Below are 18,801 nucleotides of genomic sequence, written 5' to 3'. Positions count from 1 at the left end.
GCTTTGCTCCACCCCCAACTCCCCTCTCCTCCCTCTCTCTCCTTTTACAAGTACTTTATCATAGAATTAATCTAACCTCTTAAAAGATCTTTTTTAGGGACGCCTGGGTGGCTCACTCGGTGAGCCTCCGACTCTTGATTTCAGCTCAGGTCATGGTCTCACGGTTCCTGGGTTCGAGCCCCGCGTGGGACTCTGTGCCGACGACACCCAGCCTACTTGGGATTCTCTGTCTCCCTTTCTCACTGTCCCTCCCCTATGCTCTCGCACTCTCTCTCTCTCTCCAGCAATAAATTAAAAAACAACAAAAACCTTTCGTATTGTGGCAAAATATACATAACATGAACTTTACCATGCTGACCGTCTTTAAGAGTGCAATCCAGTGGAATTAAGTACATACACGGTATTGCATAGAGCTATCACCACTATTTCCAGCACCTTTTTCATCATCCCAAACAGAAACTCTGTACCCCTTAAGCAATAACACCCCATTTCTCCGCTCCCCCCAACCCCTGGTGGCCTCTATTCTACTTTTTGTCTCTGTGAATTTGCCCATTCTAGGTACCTCATATAAGTGGAATCATACAGTTATCAGGCCTTTGTGCTTGCTTTATTTCTCAGCATAATGTTTTCAAGGTTCCTTCCTGTCCCAGCATCTATGAGAATTTCATTCCTGTTGATGGCTGAATGATACTCCATGGTGTGCATATTTCACAGTTTGTGTATCCATTTATTTGTTGATGGACATTTGGGTTGTTTCCACCGTTTGGCTACTGTGAATGATGCTGATTTGTTTGAGCCCTTGTTTTCAATTCTCTTGAGTATATATATCTGGAGGTGGATTTGCTGGGCCATATGGTAATTTTATGTTGAGCTTTCTCTGGAACCACTGAACTGTTTTCCATAGCGGCTACACCATTTTATGTTCCTACCAGCAATGAACAAGGGTTCCGATTTTCCCCCATCCTTACCAATACTTTCCACTTTCTTTGATCACAGCCATCCTGGGGGGGTGTGAAGTTATTTTCTCTTTATGTGAATTGATTTACCCTCTAATTTCAACTTTGCTCATTACCCTGATTCTCCACGACAAAGAAGAAATTGAGAAACGACCCAGAAAATGAGATTTCTTCCTCCCGCTTCTTTGATCCCGTCTCTCATTTCCCTTAAGTCCTGGAGTGGCAAAGACAGAACTCCCTTCAAAGGTGGAGGGGAGAGATATGAAGAGGGGCAGGGAGGGTGCACTCCCACACTGACGATCTTACCCCTTCACATTCTCACCATTCGGTTTATATGACTGCTCTGCCACCAGGCTGTGAGCCTCTTGAAGGATCCTGTCCCTGTCACCTGTGGACCCGGTATTCAGCAGCACACGTTCTGGCACAGAGTAGGTGCTCAGCGAATGGGTGAGTAAATGTGTGTGTGTGTGTTCAGTTGGCTACCTCCCAAAACCAAGTGGCAATTTGGGGATGGGCCACTGTGTTTTCTCTTTCACACTCTGACTCCTTGCATCAATATGTACTGAACAACACAGGGGAGAATTGGGTATCCAAGGAGTAAAGCACCCAGACTCATTGGGTTACAGGACTTCCAGCTGGGAGAGCATCTAGGACCAGGTCTCAAGAGCTGAACTTCAGGGTAGTGTCTGTAATCAGCACTGAGCTCCATCACTTCCCCTCTGGAAGCCAAGCAGCTTGAAGGCAGCCCACGGTGGCTGTGTGGCCTCACCATGTGGCCGCGACAGGTAGGAAGCTTTCCTCTCATGAACCCCGAAGGGAAGCATCACCCATGCCGGGGAAAGCCAGGCCCTATCATGTGTTCAGAGCACGTTCAGTTCAGTTCGGTCTAACAAAGATGGGAATTGAGCAGCTACCCTATGGCGGGTGCTGGCTGCTGGGGCCACAGAGATGAAGCCAACCCAGCTCCTGTCTTCGTGGAGCTCACAGACCAGAGGAGACAGAGAGAAAAGGAGTTATTTACAGTGCACAGTGGGAAGGGCTATGATGGAGGAATTCGCAGGGGCTATGGGCGCCAAGAGCAGAGAGACCCAACTCAGCCTTGGGAAGTCAGGGAAGGCTCTCCGGAAGATGTTACATGGACATAACAATCTCTGTGAGGTGGGCAGGGTGAGGATTGTTCTCTCCATTGTGTGATGGAGGCCACTGAACCAGTGACAAGCCCAGGGCAACTACATTGTCCTCGGGTTGGAGGAAGTCCAACTGTCCCTTTTGCCTTATTCTCAAATCCCAGCCTCATAGCTGGACGTTCCTGAAATGCCTTCCAACACCTCTGCTGCAGAGGGTAATTGGGCCTATCATCAACTCCCGGGTTAATTACATTATTTACCAGACATTCAATTCAACCCAACAAGCAGAGTATATATAAGCCCAGATAGAGCCCATCCCAAGCATGAGGAAGTGAACAGGGAAACAAAATCTTGTTCATTCACTCAGCTGCTTTCTGGTAGGTCCCGGGCCAGGGTGAGGGTTTAATGTGGATAGGTGTCCTTGGTGGCCTCCTGTCACTTACCATCTTTCTCTGCTGTATCTTTCTCCCATCACAGACATTTCTCAGAGGAATTTCCCCCATTTCTCAGATGGGGAAACCACTTATAAAAGGGCACTCAGTAACAACGCAATCTTGAAAAAGAACAAAGTTGGAGAACTCACACTTCCCGGTTCCAAGACTTACTACAAAGCTACAGTAATCAAGACAGTATAGTACCGAAATAAGGATGCATGCACAGATCAGTGGAGTAGAACTGAGAATCCAGAAATAACCCCTCACATTTATAGTCAGTTGACTTTCTAGAAGTGTGCCAAAACAATTCAATAGGGAAACAGTAGTCTTTCCCACAAATGGTGCTGAGGTACCCACATGCAGACGTTCGATCCCTACCTCACACGATATACAAAAGGAATTAAAAATAGGTCTTAGGCCTAAGTGTAAGAGCTAAAACTACACAACTTTTAAGAGAAAACATAGACCTAAATCTTCATGACCTTGCATTTATGTCCTAATCAAAAAAGAACCTACTGGATTCTTAGAAAGGACACTAAAAGCACAAGCAACAAAATAAAAAATCGACAGGGACGCCTAGATGGCTCAGTTGGTTAAGCGTCTGACTCTTGACTTCAGCTCATGTGGTTCGATCCCATGGTCCAGCAATCAAGCCCTTCATTGGGCCCTGCTCTGAGCATAGAGTCTGCTTGGGATTCTCTCCCTCTCTCCCTCTGCCCTTCTACCCTGCGCTCTCTCTCTCTCTCTCTCTCAAAATAAATACATAAAATTTTTAAAAAAGAAAAAATAGATAAATAAGACTTAAATAAAATTTAAAACTTTTGTGCTACAAAGGACAAGTGAAAATACAATGCACATCATGGGAGAATAATCTTGCAAATTATATATCTGACAAGGGACTTATATCTAGAATATATAAAGAACCCTTACCATTCAATAGTAAAAAGACAAATAATCCAATTTATGCATGAATAATGGACTCTAGTGGACATTTTCCCCAAGAAGATACATGAATAGCCAATAAGCACATGGAAAGATGCTCCACTATGTGGCACCTGGCTGGCTCAGTCGGAAAAACATGCGACTCTTGATCTCAGGCTGTGAGTTTGAGCCCCTCATTGAGCCTAGAGATTACTTAAAAATAAAATCTTTTAGGGGCACCTGGGTGGCTCATTTAGTTAAGTGTCCAACTTCAGCTCGGGTCATGATCTCACAGTTTGTTGAGTTCAAGACCCCATTGGGCTCTGTGCTGACAGCTCAGAGCCTGGAGCCTGCTTTAGATTCTGTGTCTCCCTCCCTTTCTGCCCCTGCCCTGCTCACGCGCTCTGTCTCTCTCTCTCTCTCTCTCTCTCTCTCTCTCTCTCTGTCTCCAACAAAAAATCCTTTAAAAAAGTAAATAGGTAAATGGAAAGAAAGAAAGGTGCTCCACCTTATCAGCCAACTGGGAAACACAAGCCAAAACCACAGTAAGATTCCACCTCATACCCACACCCACTAGGATGGCTAGAACTCAAAAAGGCAGATAATAACAAGTGTTCGTCAGGATACAGAAGAGTTGGAACCCTCCTACACTGCAGTTGGGAATGTAAAATGATGCCTTCCCCTTGGAAGCCATCTGGCAATTACCCAAGAAACTAAACATAGAGTTAGCCTATAACCCAGCGATTACTTTCCTAGCTGTATACTCAAGAGAAATGAAAACATGTATTTGCACAAAAATTTGTACACGAATGTTTACAGCAGCATTCCTCATAATATCCCAGAAGTAGAAACACACCAATGTCCATTAATTGGTAAGTGGATGTACAAAATATATTATGTTGGCCACAAAAGGCAATGAACCTTGACAACATTTTGCCAAGTGGAAGAAGCCAATCGCCAGGGACTAGGTATCGTATGAGTCCATTTATATGAAATGTCCAGAACAGGCATATGTGCAAGGCAGACAGATTAGTGGTTGCCTAGGACTGGGGTGGGGTGTGAGAATTGAGGTGATGGTGAAGGGGTGTGGAGTTCCTTTTTAGGGTGATAAAGTTGTTCTAATATTGGGGTGATCGTCAAACAATTCGGTGAATATATTGCAAGCCCCTGAGTTGTACACTTTATTTTTTTTTAAGTTCACTTATTTATTTTGAGACAGAGAGGGAGAGAGAGAATCCCAGGCAGGCTCTGCCCTGTCAGCAGAGAGCCCGATGTGGGGCTTGAACTCATGAACTGGGAGACCATGACCTGCGCCGAAATCAAGAGTCGGACGGTGAACCGACTGAGCCCCCCAGGCACCCTTGAATGGCACACTTTAAATGCGAGAACTGGGGGGCACCTGGGGGGCTCAGTCAGCTGAGCATGTGACTCAATACTGGGTCAGGTCATGATCTCACAGTTGTGGGATCAAGCCCTGTGTCGGGGTGTGTGGTGAGAGTGCTTGGGATTCTCTCTCTCTCTCTCTCTCTCTCTCTCTGCCCCTTCCCAGCTTTCCCTCTCTCTCTTTCTCAAAAATAAAATAAATAAATAATTTTAAAACTAATTAATTAATTAATTAATTAATAAGTGGGAGAATTGTATGGGATGTGAATGAAATCGCCACAAAGCCGTGGACAAAACCAGAAGGTACAAGTGCTCGGAAAGGACATCGTCCATGGTCGTCTGTATGTGCCACCCACCTGCCTCAATTCTGTCCTCAGATTCCATGCCCTTCTACTAGGGTTGGGGGCATCCCCTCGTTCAGACTCTCACAGGGTTTGTAAGTCCCAGGTGGGGGCGGAGAGGGGGCTGGATCCCCTCTGGAGCCTCTGCCCCCTCAAAATTCCAGCTTGTGGAATACCGGGGCCTGAGGATTCTGAGGTGGAGACAGGGGACAATGGGGGGCGTGTTCGAGGGGTCTGGAAGGGCGGTCCTCCGGATGGGTCATCCACCCCTGGGGCGGGAATGCCCGGAGGAAAGGGGGACGTGGAGGGGGCCCTCATGGGAGAGAGACTGGGAGGAGCAAGGAACTTCCAGGGCAGAGGGAGGGATTTGGTCACAGCGCTGACCTCCCTGTGCCAAGCGAGAGACTAGACCCTTGGGGAGACGGGCGCTGCGCCTGGGGCGGGCGCCCCACGGGATGGAGGTCTCGTCTGCATTGTAGGGGCGCAGGCCTAGCTGCAGGAAGGATCGGGGTGTAGGTAGGGGTGGGAGGAAAGGAGGAGGGAGTGGGGATTGGGGGTCGTGGCTGTTGGGAGCACCTGCTCTGTGCTCCCCGTACGCTGCGAGAGACTTCAGATCAGCCAGCGCATCGTCAGGACCTGGTGCCGTGCCCAGCTTGGGCAGGTGTCTGTTAAACAGCTGTTGGTTCCGTAGGTAGACGAGTAAGTGGCTTGAGCTTCTTTGGATGCGAGATAAGACGGTGAGACACGCGGTCCCAGGAGCCGCACAGGCCTGGGTCTGAATCCAGATCTTGTGCAGACTAGCTGAGTTGCGCTGGACGAGACACGGGGCTCCTCTGAGCCTCAGGGCTGAACCCAGTGCCCCCACAGAGCCCTTAGGAGAGCACCGCCTGCAAACGCCCGCAGCAAATAGAAGATTCCTGTGTCTGTTGGCTGGCCTGCCCTGGTTTAAAGTGAAAGCACCATCAAGATCTTCAAGGTTCCAGGGTCGCACTGGGGGGGTGGGATTTACCCCTAGAAATCGTCAACAGTATAAAGGGGTCTGTGATGCACCCATAGAAATAGTGTTAATGTTACCCCAGAGGAATCCAGACGCTGGAGGTGGCTGAGGTGGCTAGAAGCTTGGAGAAGAGGTGGGAGGTTGAAGAATGGTGGTGGGAGGGTGGGGGTTGTTGGGGAGACAGAGAAGTGGGATGTGGGCACAGAGGCTGGGGGTCTGTGGGATTAGGAGTGTGGGAGGGCTGCTCAGGTTGAAACATGTTTGAGTAGGGGGTGGTGAAACAGCCTAATAAGAGGTTGGGTGGGAGAGGCAGGAGAGACACCAAGAAAGGCTTTAGAAAGGGATGTGTCCGGGGCAGGGTGGAGGGTGCTTTGGCGAACTACATGTTGCTATTGGAGACCTTGGGGTTCCCGAGACAGATGTTCTCAGCGTTTGTTCCTTAACCCCAAGAAGAACTTGGAGTTTTCATCTATAGCAGCAACAGCCGTGACATTCTGGGGCACTCTTTAAAATGTATATTTAACATGCACATTGAAGGCTCTGAGAAGTTCCGCAGCACAGAGACTATTCTATTTTTTAAAAAAATTTTAACGTTTATTTATTATTGAGAGACAGAGAGAGAGAGAGACAGAGCGTGAGCAGGGGAGGGGCAGAGAGAGAGGGAGACAGAATCCGAAGCAGGCTCCAGGCTCTGAGCCGTCAGCCCAGAGCCTGACGCGGGGCTCGAACTCACGAACCGCGAGATCGTGACCTGAGCCGAAGTCGGACCCTTAACCGACTGAGCCACCCAGGGGCCCCAGAGCCTATTCTATTTTAACTCAGCACTTTCCAAATGCATTTGGCCTCAGAACTCTTTTTGTGTGTGTGGTGTACCTCATGGGACCAATATTAGGACCAAAGAGCACCCATTAGGAAATGCCGGGGTAGGAGAAAGTGCGTGTGTTTGGGGATCCGACAGGCCACGGTTTAATTCCTGCTCTGTGGCCTAGTTGGCATTGGACCCCGGGCCCGTGACTTTGCTCCTCGGAGTTACTGTGAGAATCAGGATGAATGTGTGGCTAGCTCTCTGTTTCTGCTGCATCCCTCTCCGGGGTGGGCCGGGCCCTGACTATTCCCTTGAGCCAGGCTCTCTGTATCACAGGTTCCAGGTGGGCTGCTGAAGAGTGCTTAGGTAATGACCTTGGTGGAACTTTGATTGGATTTCTCCTGTGGGACCACAGCAACTGATGCCCCTCACTTGGCACCCTCACTGGCTGTGGCACAATGGACAACGGAAACGCCCAGATGCACACGGAGGGAAGGATCAAGGCTCCAGGAGCCCAGCCAAGTCCTGGCATGAGCACCACCAGCAAGAGGCCTGGGGTTGAGCCTACCATATCAGAAATCAGCCAGGTAGGGCCCTGCACCTCATGTTCTGACCCTGCTATTCCCAGCCGGCACCTTTCCCTACGTCAGCTTGGGTAGATGACAAATCTATGGGTGTGCTTCAGGTATGGCTGGATCAAGGTGCTACATGAGTGTCTGTTGGCTCTGCCTTCCAGTGTGACGCTCCCAGGCAGGCCCTTCCTGAAAGGTGGCAAGGATTGCCCTGGCCACTTCGGGTTAAAATCTTCTCATCTTACGTCCTCTGGCATAGCGTCCCCAACAGGAAGAGAGCCTCTCTGCAGTAGTTGAAGGAAGTCTCTGGTATCACTGCGACTGGCCCAGATCGTGGTCACATGCTCATCCCTGAATTAGTCACCGTGGCAGAGCAGAGTGGCCTGGATCTCTTGGTATAATGAAGCCAGAGGTGGTACTCGCTTGACGCCACTGGCTTCTCTTACCGGAATAGATGCTGGGTGAGCAAAACCAGAATTCCTGTTTACTCTGCTGTGTGCCCCCAGCCCCCTTTAGACCCTCCAGTCCCCTGACAGTTGCTCAAGCCTTCCAGCACGACCCTCCCCAGCCCTCAGCCTGCATCCTAAGCCTCCATCATACCCCTCAGCCTCTTTCCAGCCATTCTTTTAGGTGCCAAGGGGCATGAACTGAAGAGCACAGAGAAAGCAAAGCCCTCCTTCCCATCTGGTTTCCCCAGAGCCAAAAATGTCACCATAAAAAAAAAAAAAAGTCAACATTCCCTTGGGTAAAGTGTTACCCTCTCCCTGTAGCTTCTGTTATAAATCACGGCTTCCCTCGGGGGCAGGGAGAGCGCCTGAAGGTAGGGGGGCCGGTCTTAGAAGGAGGCTGGGGCAAGCGTTCAGGGCTTCCTTCACCTCTACCCCTCATTTTTTTTTTCAACAAACAAAGTCATGGGTTTCAGTCCGGTTATGTCACCAGCCATAGGACCTTGGGCAGGCCATGGCACCCCTTTGAGCCCCACTGCCTGGGGCACAGACCCTGCCTCCCCGAGCGTAGGTGTCCTCAGTGTTGGCCCGACCTTGCATTAGAACAACTGTCCTCAAGTGATTGAGGCGGGTCGTCTGGAGTTTGCTGCCTCAGGTGAGGGTCGGAGCTGGCTCCAGTCACTGGCTCAGCCAGGGACGGATAGACCAAGATGGGCATCGAGATCCGGTTCCAGAGCCTGACCTCTGAAGTAGCAGAAATTGTGGAAGCCTCTCTTGGATCTTCTGAGGGTCGTGATGTCCCCCAGGGGGCTCCGTCAGGCTGTCCTCAGGGGGTTCCCTTGGCTCAGGTGCTACCTCGGATTGTAGGTTTCTGCTAGAGCCCTTAGTGCTGCTGGCTTGGGCCAGGTCTTACGGCTAGCCACTCTCTCCAGCTCCCTGTCTCCTCCCCCTCCCCTTCCCCCTCCCGCTCTCCCGCACCTCTCCCTTCTCCTCCTCCTCCTCCTCCTCTTCCTCCTCCTCCTCCTCCTCACCTCTCTGCAGCGCCTTCCGCCTGCCTTCCGCAGTCAGCACAGGATGTCCCTGTCCCTGAGGCCTGGACGATGTCCAAGGAGAGGGAGGAGCCCTCCAGAATGGGTACTTGTGGCCAACCCTTGGGCTAGCGCATGGGCATCTCTGTTCCAGGTTGCGTTTCCAGATGCTGCAGGGATGGGCAGTGGGAAGCAGCCCTCATCAGCCCCAGGGGGGCCAGAGAAGGGACCAGAACACAGCGCAGCCTCAGAGGAAGGGCCTCGGGAGCTCAGGACCCAGCAGCAGAGGCAGCCGCCAGAACCGGGGTGAGCTGGGGACTTCTTAAAGAAGGTCCGGGAGAGAACTCTGTGAGCCACCTGGGGGACAGGGACGAGGCAAGACTCCCAGCCTAAGGCAAATACGCCCTTAATCTTCTCTCTCACGGGGGGGCACAAATCCTGCTACGTCATCGCTCCCGAACCTTCCATCTGCACTGGCTTCTAGACGCACTGGACCACGAGCTTCTTTTATGTGTCCTGCTCTGCTTCAAACCCCTCATGCCTGGGACTGTGCCTGGCACTTAGTAGATGCTCAATAAACATGTGTTCACTGAATTAATGGAAGACTGAACAAAAGAGAGGCTGAGACTCAGAAACACACATTTACATGGCATTCTTGTTACTATTTTCTAAATATTGTATTTTTACGTTGTCTACAGTAAGACTCATATTTAAAAAAAATTTTTTTTAATGTTTATTTTTGAGACAGAGACAGAGCATGAATGGGGAGGGGGGGGCAGTCAGAGAGAGAGGGAGACACAGAATCTGAAGCAGGCTCCAGGCTCTGAGCTGTCAGCACAGAGCCCGACGCGGGGCTCGAACTCACGGACCGTGAGATCATGACCTGAGCCGAAGTCCGTCGCTCAACCGACTGAGCCACCCAGGTGCCCCAAGACTCCTATTTTAAAAGGCAAAAGATTTATACGATCTGAAAAGAAACCAGAGTATGAGACTCTTATATTTTAAAGATTTTATTTTTAAGTCATCTCTACACCCAACGTGGGGCTCAAACTCAGAACCCTGAGATCAAGAGTCCCATGCTCCACCGACTGAGCCAGTCAGGAGCCCCAGAGTGTAATCTTTTTCAAAAGAGGAAAGTGAAAGAGAAACAGACAGAAGCAAAAAGGGAAAGATTTGAGAAATAGGAATAGTTCAGACTAGTCAGCATATCGTTTTAATTTGCTTATAACCAAAAGCCTCTGAATAATCTCTTCTACATGGAAAGTTAGGGAAATGAAGCAAAGCTAGGTCGGAGCCCCCCTCCGCCCAGATGGGAACCGGTAGAAATAGAAACCATTTCAACACATCTGTTCAACAACTTGGCCATTTGTTTCAACGGCCTTAAAAATACCTTTACCTTCATCCATGGCTAGAAATACACCCTGAGGAAATAATTGCGACGCGGGCAAAGTTTTACGCAAGTTTTTTTTCCTCTGCCACGTCATTTTAAATGCTAAAAATGCTGGAAATGCCAGTATGCCCTAAATACCCACTACAGAGGAATGGTAAAGTCGAATATGCTTATTTATCGAATATGGAATTTTCTACTTCCACTTAAAAGGCATGTGTATGAGAGATGTTTTGGCACGGAAAAAATTAGGTTAAAACGATCATTGAAAAAAGATGGCAAAGCTGTACACACGACATAATCGTAACTGTGTAAAACTAGGCAATTGTTTGAAGATGGTAATGAACTAAATCCCCATGAGAAATACACATGTTACATCCATAGGAAGAAGCCTGGGGAAATACTCCAGAACATGAAAGTGACAACCCTGAGCTGTCTCCTTCAGCTTTATGAGCCTAGGCTCAAGCCTTCAAGCCCCTCAATCTCTCTTCTCTCTGATTTTTCTTTTTTTCTTTTCTTTCTTTCTTTTTTTTTTTTTTTTTTTAAGATTCTTTTATTTTTTAAGTAACCGCTACACCGAAGGTGGGGCTCAAACTCACAACCCTGAGATCAAGAGTCACATGCTCCACCGGCCGAGCCAGCCAGGCACCCCTGATGTTTCTTTTTATTCTGAACAACAACAATAATAAAATCCTAACGCCCCGAAACATTGAGATCATAGTATCTGGGATTTGGGGAATTCATGTCAGTCCTCCATTCATTCTCTCCAGCATTAAGTATGCACCTATGGTGTGCCTAGTCCTGCACGGGCGCTCTGGGAAATACAAAGGAGTCTAAGAATATAAAACGATGGCCCAACCCAGGAGCTGAGGTGTCGCTTTGTCGTTCTCCCCAGGAAGAAGCAGTCAACCCTGGCACCCCAGCAAGGGCCCGGATTGCGGCAAGGAGGCCGTGATCAGGCCAAGCCAGGAAGTGAGCTGGGGGTGCTGCCTTCCAGGGTCCCCACGGCACAGGAAGGGCAGCAGCAACAGGGCTCAGGGAAGGAGACCGAGGACCAACGGGGGAGACATCAGAACCCAGGGATGGTGGAGGGTCAGGCCCCCGAGAGCCACCAGGTAATGTCCACGGAGATGTGACAGGAGGGCACAGAATGGCTGCTCTCTGGGGGAGACCAAGGAGCCTCCCGGGCCCCCCCCCCTCATTTCGTGTCTGCTCCTCTCTGTGCCCTGGCGATGTCGAGTGCCCAGTCTGTGTAGGTCACTGGGATATTCTGGATATTCTTGATCGCCCACGGCAAACGTTTACAACCTGTTTCCGGAGTGGCCCCACAGTATGTCAAGGGGTGATGGAGGCAGGGAGGACTTGGGGGTTACGTGTAGGATAAGAACGGGCGCATGTTGGATTTAAAAAGCTCAGACAGGGGCGCCTGGGTGGCGCAGTCGGTTAAGCGTCCGACTTCAGCCAGGTCACGATCTCGCGGTCCGTGAGTTCGAGCCCCGCGTCGGGCTCTGGGCTGATGGCTCAGAGCCTGGAGCCTGTTTCCGATTCTGTGTCTCCCTCTCTCTCTGACCCTCCCCTGTTCATGCTCTGTCTCTCTCTGTCCCAAAAATAAATAAACATTGAAAAAAAAAAATTAAAAAAAAAAAAAAAGCTCAGACAAAGTTTTCTTCACGCTAGGATATCCTAGAAGCTGCTTCTTAGCGGCCGAGCTTTTGGGGGACCTCACAGGAGATGGCTAGAGCGTGGTGCCTTTTTCGAACTCATTTGACTACAAAACACCTTTTCACTTATTTTCATTTTAAGATTATTTCCTTAAAGCTTCAGTGAGGTATAATGGACACACGCTCGCACATACTCCAACTGTACAACTTGATGTTTTGGTACACATGAAGCCAGCATCACAATCAAGAAAGCAAACCTTATCTGTCACCTCCCCTCCCCCACACTAAAATTTCCCCAGGCCCTTTGTAGTCCTTTCTGCCCCTCCGCCACCCCATCCCCAGGCCACCCCTGGTCTGTTTCTTTGTCTCTATGGGTTTGTTTGTACTTCCTCGAATTTTACATAAACGGAAGCGTGCCGTATACATTGTTTTCATCCGTCTTCTTTCACCTGGCCTGATGATGTTGGGGTTCAGCCATGCTGTTGAAGTATGAATACTTCATTCTTTTTGTTACTGAGCGATATTCCGTTGTAGGCCCCTGCCTCCCTGTCTTCATCCCTTCACCTACCGACGGACATTGGGTTTGTTCTCCCTTTTTGACTATGACAAATAAAACTTCTCCGAACGTTTCGTGTCCGCGTGAACAAAGGCTTTCATTTCTCTTGAGCAAAGAAATCGCTAGGAGTAGAATGGATCATACGGTAGGCGTATGTTGAGCTTATTAAGAACCTGCCAAAGTCTTGTCCAAAGTGGTGGTGCCATTTTACATCCCCTCCAGACGTACTGAAATTCCAGCCGCCCCGCATCCTCCCCAAAACTTGGTAGGGCCGGTCTTTAATTTTAAGTGTTCTGATAGGTGCCTCGTGGACTCTCATGGTGGCCTGGGTTTGCATGTTCCTAATGACTAACGATGCTGACCATTTGCAAATGCGCTTCTAGGCCATCCGTAGATCTTCTTTGGAGAAATGTCTATTCAAATGCTTTGCCCGTTGTTTTCATCGGACTAGTCATCTTATTGTTGAGTTGTAGGAGTTCTTTATATATGGTGGATACTAAACTCTTATGACACAAACGATTTACACACTTTTTTCCTTCCATTTTGTGCACTGTCCTTTCACTTACTGCCTTTAAAAAAAAATCAGATTCTTTTCTTGTGATTGAGTTTGGAGAGTTCTTATACATTCTGAACACAAGTCCTTTATCAGATATGTGATTGGCGAATGTCTTTCCCCCAGTCTGTGTCTTGTCTTTTCCATTCTCTTACCAGTGACTTTCAAAGAACAGAAGTTCTGAATTCTGATAAGGCCGAATGTATCAATATTTTCGCTAGGGCTTGATTTTTTGGTGTTGTTTCTTAGACATCTTTGCTTAACCCAAGGTCACATCTGAAGTTCTCCTATGTTTTCTTCAAGAATTTTATCATGTCAGGCTTAACATTTACATTTTAGGATCCGTCTTGAGTTAATCCTTGCGCGTGCGCGCGTGTTAGATGGCGGTTCAGTTTTTTGCGTGTGGCCATCCATCCATTCCAGCGCCGTTTACTGAAGACTCCTTTCCACACTGGGTTTGTACCTTCGTTGCAAACCAGTTGAACATGCATGTGGAAACCTATTTCTGGACTCTCTTTGTTCCATTTATCTCTCTGTCCTCATTCCGGTATCACACTGTGTTGATCATAAGTCACTTTATAATAAGTCCTGTATCCGTTGACGTAAAACTCCTTTTTTAGGGATTCTTGTACTCTGAACCCTCCTTGGGAAACCCTATTTAAAGGGAACTGCCTCACGTCCTCCAAGTTCCCCTTCTACGCCTATGACTTCGGGTGGGCCATGACTCCTACGGGCCTCAGCGTTTCATCCCTGAACACGAGAATCTGTGCTGCTTTCTAGGGGTGCTGGGAGCACGCAGTAAGAGGACACTTGCAGTGCCTGGATGAGACTAAGCCTGTGATAACTGGTCTCCAGGTGACTGTGGAATTCACCTGGGAGCCAGGATGGGACTCCTCATTTTGGTATCCTTGTCCTTGGCAGGACCCAGAGTGGCGGCCTCCCCCAGGTCACCAGGCAGCTAATGGGGAAGACATAGTACAGCCGGTGAAGGCTTCCTGCACCTCGGACAGCCGTGGGCAGCAACTGGGAGACAAGCCCGCCGAGGAGGTGGACACCCCATGTATCAGGCCACAGGGGGCTCTGCCAGAGCCTGGCCCAGGGGGACATGAGGACAGTTCTCAGGGGGCAGGGCCCCGAATGCCCCTGGCAACTCTGGAGGAAAAGACGGCCAACTCCTTCCCACCATCCACGCCAGGACCTGACCCCCCAAAAGGAGGGTAAGCCATCCCCTGATGCCATCCCCTACCCCACTCCCTGGCCCAACAAGGACATGCTTCTGGGAAGTTACCGGTGAGGTGAATTCTAGTCCTGACTCCTGCTGACCTGATGTAGGACCTCGGGCAAGTCACGCCCCTCTGGGCCTCAGTTTCCCCATCTGTATGATAGCTCTGACACCAGAATTCTTTGTGCTGCAAACCTGTGTTTTAAGGGCCTTGTCCTCACGTGGGGAGGTGAGGGAATGAGGGGCCCCTCTGAGATTAGAAGGCCGGAGGGATGCAGGGATCATCTGAGTGTCCTGGGGGTGGAGGGACGGTCGGCGCAAAGGACAAGTCTTGAGCGGAGCCCCTCTGCCATCCCGGGGTCTCTCCCTTGTTTAGGGTCGAGGGGGTGGAGACCCAGCCAACACCAGGGCCTGTTCCTCCACCAGTAAGTAGACCCAGAGTGGGGGGTGGGGAGGGCACAGGTGGGCAGGAAGAGGAAGGAGGGGCTGTGGTATTTGGAGTCCAGCTGGGGAAGGCGTGAGTGTGAGTGTGTACGTGGAGGCACACGCATGCGCGTGTGTTTGCACGTAGGCATGTGTGTGCGTCTTTGGCGGGGGGGGGGGGGGGGCGGGGAGGGTCAGAGGATGCCGTTGTACTCTGGAGCTTGGAAAGAGGAGCAGAGCCCCAGGCTGGTAGCTGGAGGGGTTGATCAGGGGGGAGATTTTTTTTTAGGAAGATAATGACGGAAGAAGCAGAGCCCACACCCTCAGGGACAGGGTGTGAGGCAAGCCCTGTGTCTCATCTGGGAGAAAGGGCCCAGGAGTCTGTGCGGCATGGCCTGGGGGCTGGAGGTGGACTGGGGACGGCCCATCCCTGTATTGGGAGGGACAGACGCAGGAGGTGGCTGGATTTGCCGGACGAATGAGTGGGCATTTATTAGGCGCCTCGCATGCGTCGTCCCGGGCAGTTCTGGATGAAAGAGGCAGACCAGGCCCCGGAGCGCGAGTGGCAGGAGAAGCTCGGGTGGGACAGTCTGGCTGGCGGGAGGCCTCCCGGGTCCCTTCCCGTGTCCTGTCCCCAGGAGATGAGGGACACTGGAGACAGGAGGGACCTGGATCCCGCGCAGAAGCAGCCTCAGGCGCCCACGGTGGCCGCAGGGGCCCAGAACCTCGGGAACCTTCGGCAAGGCTTCATGAAGTGCTTGCTGGAGGTGGAAGAGGTGGAGGCCACACATCGGAGGGCGACGGCCAAGGCCCGGGCCCTGCCAAACCGGAAGTCCCCCAGGACCCTGACCCCTGTGCCCAGCTCAGCCCCCAGCCTGCTTCTGACCCTGCCTCAGACCCCCGCGCCGGCCCCTGTGATGGCCCCATCCTGGGCCCGGTTGCCAGCCCCCGGGTCAATCCCCGCCCCTGGGGGCACCCCAGTCCCAGGGCCCGTGGTGGCCCTGCTGCCCCCCACCCTGGACGCGGGCTGGAGAAGGACAGAACTCCTGCACCCGAGCGGAGACAGGAGCCTGAGCAGCTCCAAGGCACGGTAGGAGCCACCCCGCAAAGGGCGCCCAAGGTCACAGCCCGTGTCCCGGTGTCCCCGGCACCTCCCTTCCAGACTCTCGTCCCTGTCACTGCACCTGTTCCTGCTCGGGTGTCCTCTCTCCGTTTCTCCTCACTTCTGGTCCCCTCCCTCCCCCACACCTAGGTCTTTTGTCCCCCCCATCTCTGACAGCTTTTCCCTTCCTAACCCTCCCACAGTGTGTCCCTTCCCCTCATGGCCCCTCACCCCTGCCTCCTCCTCACCGGGGGTCACTCTGAGAGACTCTCTTGACTTCCCAAGCATCTTCCCGGTGCCCTCCCTTGTCCCCCCTTCCCCTCACCCTCCCCTAGCTTCCTGGGGGAGGCTCCGGGCCAGGGTGGGTGGCTGGACATGTGCCCCTGCCCCGGTCCGTCCTCTGCAGGCAGGAGCTGGAGGAGCGCGGCCTCCTCAGGCTGTCTCAGACCCGGGAGGAGAGGTCGGAGGAGCACCTCACCCTGAAGCAGGAGGAAGGTGAGGGCAGCCCCGTCGCACCCCACCCCAGCCCCAGGAGGGCACGCGGCTGTCCTCCTTCCACCCTCTCTCGTCTCCCAAGTCTGTGACCCTCTCCATCAGCCGTGGCCGGCCGTGGCCCCTTCTAGCTTCCCTGAAAGTGCTCTCTGGCTCCCCGTGACCCCTTCCTGGGGTCTGTTCTATGCGCCAGACTTCAGAGTCTATCATGTGCCAGGCACTGAGTTAACACAACTGCTCTCAGAAGAGGCACTGTTCTGTCCATCTCACAGATAGGAACATCGAGGCTCAGAGAAGTACAACGACTCACCCACGGCAATTGTATAGTTTGCTTGGGCCGCCACAACAGAGTATCCCAAACTGTGTGGCTGAGCATTTATTTTCTCACAGCTCTCAAGGTTAGAAGTCCAAGATCAAGGTGTTCTGAGGCCTCTCTCCTTGGCTTGCAGGCGGCCGCCTCTCCTTGTGTCCTCGTGTGGTCCTCCCTCCGTGCACACGCATCCCTGGTGTCTCTTCCCACATTTCCTTTCCTTGTAAGGACACTCGTCAGATTGGATCAGGACCCATGCGACTGTCACATTTTAACTTAACCGCCTCCAGGGGCACCTGAGTGGCTCAGTCGGTTAAGCGTCTGACTTTGACTCAGGTCATGTGAACTCACTCTTGGGAGTTCAAGCCCCACGTCGGGCTCTGTGCTGACAACTTCAAAGTCTGCTTAAGATATTCTCTCTCTCTCTCCTTCTACCCCTCTCCCCTGCTGGCGCGCGCTCTATCTAAAACAAAACGAACAAACAAAAAATTTAAAGGGGCACCTCGGTGGCTCAGTCGTTGGGCGTCTGACTTCGGCTCAGGTCATGATCTCACAGTTCGTGGGTTCGAGCCCCGCGTCGGGCTCCGTGCTGACAGCTCAGAACCTGGAGCCTGCTCTTAATTCTGTGTCTCCCTCTCTCTCTGCCCCTCCCCTGTTCACACTCTGTCTCTCTCTCCCTCAAAAATAAACAAACATTAAAGTAAAAAAAAATTTTTTTTAATTTAACTTAACCACCTCTTTAAAGGCCCTGTCTCTAATGCAGTCACATGCTAAGGTAGTGGGGACTAGGGCTGCAACAGAAGAATCTGGGTGGGATGCAATTCAGCCCATGAGGGCAACGCGGCTAATTGTCAACTGGTGGAACCAGCTGTCTCTCTAGGTCTGTTGACTCTCCCTGCATTTTGCTGTAACGCGAGGGCTGAGAAGCCAGGCACTCTCACGTTATGACCAGGCCGTGGCTTTGGTATCAGTTGGTACTGCTCTGGAATTTTCTCAGTGTGCTTCCAGCCCTCTGCTCCGGTCCAGACAAGCTATCCTAGAAGCCACATCCGTGCAGATAATTGACCACACAGCACCAAAGCCAAAGAGTCAGAAAGACCTGCCCGGCTAATCTCTAAGCCTCAGTTTCCCTATCTTTACAAAAGGAACACGCATTCGACTCTTAGAGGTGGTCGTCAGAATTTAATATGAGAACATGGCCGTAAAGAGCCCAGCACAGTGCCTGGCACATAGCAGGGGTGCCCTCAATAGGGCGTGTGCCCTCCTGGTACAAAATGAAGATCGCTAAGGAGGTTAGCATTTGGTGCTCCAGCTGAACCCTTGGCCTGACCTTGTAATAGAGAGTAGAGTGAGTAGAGTGCGTGAGTGGGACTATGCCTTCCACTGTCGTCCTTTTAGTGACCTTTGCCCCTCCTCCCAGCCATGGTGTTAAAGGATGCCGGGGCAGGAGGGTGGTTGGATGGGGTGGGATGAATGGTAGCAACAAGCAATGTCCCTGCCTCACGTGACCCCGCGGCGTCCCCCCCCCCCCCCCCCCCCCGCACCAGCCTTCCGCAGCTACTTTGAGGTCTTCAATGGCCATGGCGAGGTGGACGCCCAGAGCCTGGAGAACATCCTGTTGCTTGTGGGCATCTCCCTGACACCGGCCCAGGTAGAGGACGCCCTGATGAGTGCTGATGTCGATGGTGAGTGGGGGGAGGCGTCATTCTCAGTCCCAGGCAGGACCAGCCACGTGGGACCTTCATGGTCGCACAGGGCCCCGCGCTCAAAGGGCCCTGCGCGCAGTTTAATGGTCTGCTGTCACGGTCTGGAAACTCTTCGTAATTTTTGAGTGAGGGGCCCCACCCTGCGTTTTCATTTTGCACTGGGGCCCACAAGTTATGTAGCTGGTCCCGGCCCCCACGGTTACTGCTCTCTGAGCACCCACTCAGTGCGAGGCCCTGGGGACCCAGAGATGACCGCGACCTACCTTCTGACCCCAGGACGTAGGTGATTCCTCAGACTCCTCCCTTTTAGGCCCTCACGTGTGCTTCACAGGACATTCTCCTGTGACTTGGTGGCTCCTTTGACCAGCTGTGTGACCTT

The 18,801-nt window shown here is 51.7% G+C and overlaps 2 protein-coding genes and 1 long non-coding RNA gene across 3 annotated transcripts in view; 2 read left to right on the top strand and 1 right to left on the bottom strand.

Moving 5' to 3' along the window:
• Positions 1-6,190: 6,190 nt before the first annotated feature.
• LOC123599874 (spermatogenesis-associated protein 21-like) lies at positions 6,191-11,428 on the top strand (the record flags this gene model as incomplete). The annotated part of the gene is made up of 4 exons (XM_045482330.1): positions 6,191-6,292; positions 7,301-7,551; positions 9,165-9,316; positions 11,293-11,428. Coding segments are annotated over exons 2-4 (417 nt in total), but the record flags the coding sequence as incomplete, so codon positions are not given.
• SPATA21 (spermatogenesis associated 21) overlaps positions 11,406-18,801 on the top strand; it is a 25,564-nt gene continuing 18,168 nt past the window's right edge. The window contains exons 1-6 of the mRNA XM_045475795.1: positions 11,406-11,512; positions 14,089-14,384; positions 14,766-14,814; positions 15,451-15,902; positions 16,321-16,409; positions 18,264-18,401. Coding sequence (XP_045331751.1) covers positions 11,480-11,512; positions 14,089-14,384; positions 14,766-14,814; positions 15,451-15,902; positions 16,321-16,409; positions 18,264-18,401 — 1,057 coding nt within the window. The 5' untranslated portion in view covers positions 11,406-11,479. The remainder of the gene's footprint in view (positions 11,513-14,088; positions 14,385-14,765; positions 14,815-15,450; positions 15,903-16,320; positions 16,410-18,263; positions 18,402-18,801) is intronic.
• LOC123597256 overlaps positions 13,478-18,801 on the bottom strand; it is a 7,122-nt gene continuing 1,798 nt past the window's right edge. Inside the window, exon 2 of the long non-coding RNA XR_006712050.1 lies at positions 13,478-13,821. This is a non-coding gene — a long non-coding RNA (uncharacterized LOC123597256). The remainder of the gene's footprint in view (positions 13,822-18,801) is intronic.

This window comes from Leopardus geoffroyi, chromosome C1 (genome assembly GCF_018350155.1).
Source record: "Leopardus geoffroyi isolate Oge1 chromosome C1, O.geoffroyi_Oge1_pat1.0, whole genome shotgun sequence".
In the NCBI taxonomy this organism is placed as follows: Eukaryota; Metazoa; Chordata; class Mammalia; order Carnivora; family Felidae; genus Leopardus; species Leopardus geoffroyi.
This window is presented reverse-complemented; position numbering and strand designations above follow the sequence as displayed.